This window comes from Coregonus clupeaformis, chromosome 20 (assembly GCF_020615455.1).
Source record: "Coregonus clupeaformis isolate EN_2021a chromosome 20, ASM2061545v1, whole genome shotgun sequence".
Taxonomy (NCBI): Eukaryota; Metazoa; Chordata; class Actinopteri; order Salmoniformes; family Salmonidae; genus Coregonus; species Coregonus clupeaformis.
The window spans coordinates 65,439,445-65,446,541 of record NC_059211.1 but is presented as its reverse complement, the minus strand read 5'-3'; the positions used below and the strand labels follow the sequence as shown (position 1 = coordinate 65,446,541).

Here is a 7,097-nt window from a genome sequence, read left to right as displayed (position 1 = left end):
CTTAGGTCTGCTTATTCTGCCCATAGAAACGCATTGGGCTTATTTTGGACAGATTCTGGAGCGAGTGAGCCCTGTTGCTTCGCCTCTTCCTCTCTACTGAAACTCTCTCACCAGAGAAAGCATCCTAGTCAGCGAAACAGCGCCCCTCTTTCTTATTATATGTAGTCCAAGTATCTGATGCTGTCTGGACAGAAATAGTATGACATGCCATACTCTTTATGACCAGACAGCATTAGATACATGGTCTGCACATACAGAGACAGAGGGGCGCTGTTTCGCTCGCTCGGATGCTCTATCTGAGATTGTTGCGTCCTTCTATCGGCTCTGTCAAATAAATGATCAATATTTCAATATATAATTTGGACGGGCAAGGAGGTATGGTAGGGAGGGCAAGGAGGTATGGTAGGGAGGGCACGGAGGTATGGTAGGGAGGGGAAGGAGGTATGGTAGGGTGGGCAAGGAGGTATGGTAGGGTGGGCAAGGCCCCCTAGTAAGAGAGAGATGGGAGGAACAAGTTAGAGGTGGAGAGAGAGAAAGTGAGAATGTGTGTGAGAGAAAGAGACAGAGAGAGAGAGAGAGAGAGAGAGAGAGAGAGAGAGAGAGAGAGAGAGAGAAAAGTCAGAAAGTGAGAATGTGTGAGAGAGAAAGAGAGAGAGAGAGAGAGAGAGAGAGAGAGAGAGAGAGAGAGAGAGATGGAAGGAACTAGTTAGAGGCCGAGAGGGTGAGAGAGGCAGAGAGAGAGAAAGTGAGAATGTGTGCGAGAGAGACAGAGAGAGAGAGAGAGAGAGAGAGAGAGAGAGAGAGAGAGAGAGAGAGAGAGAGAGAGAGAGCGAGAGAGAGAGAGAGATGGAAGGAACTAGTTAGAGGCCGAGAGGGTGAGAGAGGCAGAGAGAGAGAGAAAGTGAGAATGTGTGACGAGAGAGAGAGAGAGAGAGAGAGAGAGAGAGAGAGAGAGAGAGAGAGAGAGAGAGAGAGAGAGAGAAGAGAGAGAGAGAGAGAGAGAGAGTGTGAGAGAGAGAGAGAGAGAGAGAGATGGGAAGTAGTACTCATCATCGTAGACATGCTGAAAGAGGTTGGACAGAGAGAGCTAAAGAGGAAGCTGAACAGTCACCCGGAAAACAAGAAGAAATATAGAATACTGGAACTGGAGAGAGAGAGAGAGAGAGAGAGAGAGAGAGAGAGAGAGAGAGAGAGAGAGAGAGAGAGAGAGAGAGAGAGAGAGAGAGAGAGAGAGAGAGAGAGAGGGGGAGAAAGTGGGAGAAAGGGTGAGAGAGAGTTGGGGTAGAACAGCATGGAGAAAGAATTCATCACCACGGTTACCCTTCTGTTAGGTGAGTTCACTCAGTTGTATTACAGTTTTATTACATACTGTAGGTACTCTAGTGTGTGTTTTATGTATTCATGATAGAACATAGTGTGTAACAGTACATTTACGAAGATGAAGGGTTCTGGTGAAAGGTTTTAATATGAACTGGACTATTTCTCATGTTTTCACGTGACAGCTATGAGTCCAGCTGAGTCAGAGGGTTTGGCAGTGACTGGACTTGAAGGAGGACAGGTGGAAATCAAATGCTCACATAGATTTGCACAGAGCAACAAAAAATACTTCTGCAAGGACACCTGCACTGGTTCAGATATTCTGGTTCAAACTGACAGCAAGAACTATATTCAGAGAGGGAGATACAGTATAGATGACATAGGAGATGGAGACTTCACTGTTACCATCAAGAACCTGAAGATGTCAGACTCTGGGACCTACTGGTGTGGAGTGAACAGATTCTTCATAGACACGACCAAGGAAGTGCTTCTCACAGTACTGGGCGGTACGTGTTTCATGTTGTTGTATTTATTTTAATTTCAACATTTTGTTTCTCTTCAGTACTAGAACTCTATTGTCTTTAGTATAACACACATTAGCACTGTATTAGTACTGAAGAGAAACAGTAATATTCAGTTTTAGTATTTAGCTGCACATCATTCTTATTAAGGAGCAGAATGTTGTCTATTACACAGTATCACACTGTGGCTATTACACACATCACTTCCTGTTCCCTGTTCAACAATGCAGTCTTAACTTAAAATTTTTATTCCTGCTCCGCCTATTAATCTTGACATCACCAGGATGTCAAATCAAATACTAAGGAAGTCTCGAGGTTTTGCTCGCCTGAGGTAGAGTATCTTTTGATAAGCTGTAGACCACACTATTTACCAAGAGAGTTTTCATCTATATTTTTCATAGCTGTCTATTTACCACCACAAACCAATGCTGGCATTAAGATTGCACTGAATGAGCTGTATAAGGCCATTAATCAACAGGAAAACGCTCATCCAGATGCAGCGCTCCTAGTGGCCGGGGACTTTAATGCAGGGAAACTTAAATTCTACCTAATTTCTACCAGCATGTTAAATGTGCAACCAGAGGGGAAAAAAACTCTAGACCACCTTTACTCCACACACAGAGACGCATACAAAGCTCTCCCTCGCCCTCCATTTGGCAAATCTGACCATAACTCTATCCTCCTGATTCCTGCTTATAAGCAAAAACTAAAGCAGGAAGCACCAGTGACTCGGTTAATAAAAAAGTGGTCAGATGACGCAGATGCTAAGCTACAGGACTGTTTTGCTAGCACAGACTGGAACATGTTCCGGGATTCTTCAGACAGCATTGAGGAGTACACCACATCAGTCACTGGCTTCATCAATAAGTGCATCAATGATGTCGTCCCCACAGTGACCGTACATACATACCACAACCAGAAGCCATGGATTACAGGAAACATCCGCAATGAGCTAAAGGGTAGAGCTGCCGCTTTCAAGGAACGGGACTCTAACCCGGACGCTTATAAGAAATCCCGCTATGCCCTCCGACGAACCATCAAACAGGCTAAGAGTCAATACAGGACTAAGATTGAATCTTACTACAATGGCTCTGACGCTCGTCGGATGTGGCAGGGCTTGAAAACTATTACAGACTACAAAGGGAAGCACAGCCGCGAGCTGCCCAGTGACACAAGCCTACCAGACGAGCTAAACCACTTCTATGCTCGCTTCGAGGCAAGCAACACTGAAGCATGCATGAGAGCACCAGCTGTTCCGGATGACTATGTGATCACGCTCTCCGTAGCCGATGTGAGTAAGACTTTTAAGCAAGTCAACATTCACAAGGCCGCAGGGCCAGGCGGATTACCAGGACGTGTACTCCGAGCATGTGCTGACCAACAGTGAAGTGTCTTCACTGACATTTTCAACATGCCCCTGACTGAGTCTGTAATACCAACATGTTTCAAGCAGACCACCATAGTCCCCATGCCCAAGGACTCTAAGATAACCTGCCTAAATGACTACCGACCCGTAGCACTGACGTCTGTAGCCATGAAGTGCTTTGAAAGCCTGGTCATGGCTCACATCAACAGCATTATCCCAGAAACCCTAGACCCACTCCAATTTGCATACCGCCCCAACAGATCCACAGATGATGCAATCTCTATTGCACTCCACACTGCCCTTTCCCACCTGGACAAGAGGAACACCTACGTGAGAATGCTATTCATTGACTACAGCTCAGCATTCAACACCATAGTGCCCTCTAAGCTCATCACTAAGCTAAGGATCCTGGGACTAAACACCTCCCTCTGCAACTGGATCCTGGACTTCCTGACGGGCCGCCCCCAGGTGGTAAGGGTAGGTAACAACACATCTGCCACACTGATCCTCAACACGGGGGCCCCTCAGGGGTGCGTGCTCAGTCCCCTCCTGTACTCTCTGTTCACCCATGACTGCATGGCCAGGCACGACTCCAACACCATCATTAAGTTTGCCGACGACACAACAGTGGTAGGCCTGATCACCGACAACGATGAGACAGCCTATAGGGAGGAGGTCAGAGACCTGGCCGTGTGGTGCCAGGACAACAACCTCTCCCTCAGCGTGACCAAGACAAAGGAGATGATTGTGGACTACAGGAAAAAAAAAAGGACTGAGCACGCCCCCATTCTCATCGACAGGGCTGTAGTGGAACAGGTTGAGAGCTTCAAGTTCCTTGGTGTCCACATCACCAACGAACTATCATGGTCCAAACACACCAAGACAGTCGTGAAGAGGGCACGACAAAGCCTATTCCCCTTCAGGAGACTGAAAAGATTTGGCATGGGTCCTCAGATCCTGAAAAAATTCTACAGCTGCACCATCGAGAGCATCCTGACTGGTTGCATCACCGCCTGGTATGGCAACTGCTTGGCCTCCGACCGCAAGGCACTACAGAGAGTAGTGCGTACGGCCCAGTACATCACTGGGGCCAAGCTTCCTGCCATCCAGGACCTCTATACCAGGCGGTGTCAGAGGAAAGCCCTCAGAATTGTCAAAGACTCCAGTCACCCTAGTCATAGACTGTTCTCCCTGCTACCGCACGGCAAGCGGTACCGAAGTGCCAAGTCTAGGTCCAAAAGACTTCTCAACAGCTTCTACCCCCAAGCCATAAGACTCCTGAACAGCAAATCATGGCTACCCGGACTATTTGCACTGCCCCCCCACCCCATCATTTTTACGCTGCTGCTACTCTGTTAATTATTTATGCATAGTCACTTTAACTCTACCCACATGTACATATTACTTCAACTATCTCAACTAGCCGGTTGCCCCCGCACTTTGACTCTGCACCGGTACCCCCCTGTATATATAGCCTCCCTACTGTTATTTTATTTTACTTCTGCTCTTTTTTTCTCAACACTTTTTTTGTTGTTGTTTTATTTTTACTGTTTTTGTTAAAAATAAATGCACTGTTGGTTAAGGGCTGTAAGTAAGCATTTCACTGTAATGTCTGCACCTGTTGTATTCGGCGCATGTGACCAATACATTTGATTTGATTTGATTTGAGAAGTCCCCGCCCCACTGTCAGAAGGACAACGGTAGTAATAGCAACGGGTAACCTCTAAACCAGTTTTACTCATTATTGGTCCTGGGGACACCGAGGGGTGCACATTTTTTATTTCTACCCTAGCACTACACACCTGATTCCACTAATCAACTCATCACCAAACCTTTATTAGTGGGATCAGGTGTGTAGTGCTGAGGCTAAAACTAAATGATCACCCCTTTGGGTCCCCAGGACCAGGATTAAGAAACACTGCTCTAGACATAGATTGAGACAGTACATCTGCATTCTAAGCTGCCCAGCATCCAGATACCAGGTTATACACTTTTTAAACATTTAGTTACGTTACAGCCTTATTCTAAAATTGATTAAATTGTTTTTAATCCTCATCATGCTACACGCAATACCCCATAATGACAAAGACAAAAAAATAAAGGATATATCACATTTACATAAATAACCAACAAAAATGGGTAGTCAAAGGTAGGCGTTTACATAAGTATTCAGACCCTTTACTCAGTACTTTGTTGAAGCACCTTTGGCAGCAATTACAGCCTCAAGTATTCTTTGGTATGACGCTACAAGCTTGGCACACCTGTATTGGAGGAGTTTCTCACATTCTTCTCTGCAGATCCTCTCAAGCTCTGTCTGGTTGGATGGGGAGCATCGCTGCACAGCTATTTTCAGGTCTCTCCAGAGATGTTTGATCGGGTTGAAGTCCAGGATCTGGCTGGGCCACTCAAGGACATTCAGAGACTTGTCCCGAAGCCACTCCTGCGTTGTCTTGGCTGTGTGCTTAGGGTCATTGTCCTGTTGGAAGGTGAACCTTCGACCCAGTCTGAGGTCCTGAGTGCTCTGGAGGAGGTTTTCATCAAGGATATCTCTGTACTTTGCTCTGTTCACCTTTCCCTCGATCCTGACTAGTCTCCCAGTCCCTGCCGCTGAAAAACATCCCCACAGCATGATGCAGCCACCACCATGCTTCACCGTAAACATGGTACCAGGTTTCCTCCAGACATGACGCTTGGCATTCAGGCCAAAGAATTCAATCTTGGTTTTCTCAGACCAGAGAATCTTGTTTCTCATGGTCTGAGAGTCCTTTAGGTGCCTTTTGGCAAACTCCAAGCGGGCTGTCATGTGCCTTTTACTGATTAGGGGCTTCCGTCTGGCCACTCTACCACAAAGGCCTGATTGGTGGAGTGCTTACAGAGATCGTTGTTCTTCTGGAAGGGTCTCCCATCTCCACAGAGGAACTCTGGAGCACTGTCAGAGTGACCATTGGGTTCTTGGTCACCTCCCTGACCAAGGCCCTCCTCCCCCGACTGCTCATATTGGCCAGGCGGCCAGCTCTAGGAAGAGTCTTGGTGGATCCAAACTTCTTCCGTTTAAGAATGATGGAGGCCACTGTGTTCTTGGGGACCTTCAATGGTGCAGAAATGTTTTGGTACCCTTCCCCAGATCTGTGCCTCGACACAATCCTGTCTCGGAGCTCTACGGACAATTCCTTCGGCCTCATGGTTTGGTTTTTGTCTGACATGCACTGTCAACTGTGGGACGTTATGTAGACAGGTATGTGCCTTTCCAAATAATGTCCAATCAATTGAATGTACAACAGGTGGACTCCAATGAAGTTGTAGAAACATCTCAAGGATGCTCAATGGAAACAGGATGCACCTGAGCTCAATTTTGTGTCTCATAGCAAAGGGTCTGCATGCTTATGTAAATAATGTATTTCTGTTTTTTATTTTAATAAATTTGCACAAAATTCAAAAAAACTGTTTTTGCTTTGTCATTATGGGGTATTGTGTGTAGATTCAGGCTTTGGTAAGTTGAATCTTGGTTTGCAGTGTTGGGGTTCAGGGTTTGGTAAGTTGAATCTTGGTTTGCAGTGTTGGGGTTCAGGGTTTGGTAAGTTGAATCTTGGTTTGCAGTGTTGGGGTTCAGGGTTTGGTAGACAGCATCATCGTTTTTGATATGAACCATGGTGTCTGTAGCAGGGTCATTCTCATAGTCCTGGTTCCCCTGAAAAGTTACAACAACATTAGGCCATAATCGGTACCATCAGACAGTGGTGTTATGTCCATAGTCCTTATTTGGGGAAATATGAACGTGCTTTATTCTGTAGTCATGTTGTATAAATACATTTGATGAATTGTTACAGGTGATGATCTGAATGGTTAGGTTAAATCTGTTAATCTATTAGCTCAGCAGACACCCCGATGACCAA

At 46.0% G+C, this 7,097-nt stretch overlaps 1 protein-coding gene across 1 annotated transcript; it reads left to right on the top strand.

The window, feature by feature from the left end:
* The first annotated feature begins 1,214 nt into the window (after positions 1–1,214).
* Positions 1,215–2,141, top strand: LOC123481519 (CMRF35-like molecule 5). The gene is made up of 3 exons (XM_045205855.1): positions 1,215–1,331; positions 1,503–1,823; positions 2,122–2,141. The coding sequence occupies exons 1-3, from the start codon at positions 1,292–1,294 to the stop codon at positions 2,139–2,141; spliced, it is 381 nt and encodes a 126-aa protein (XP_045061790.1). The 5' UTR covers positions 1,215–1,291.
* The last annotated feature ends 4,956 nt before the right edge of the window (positions 2,142–7,097 follow it).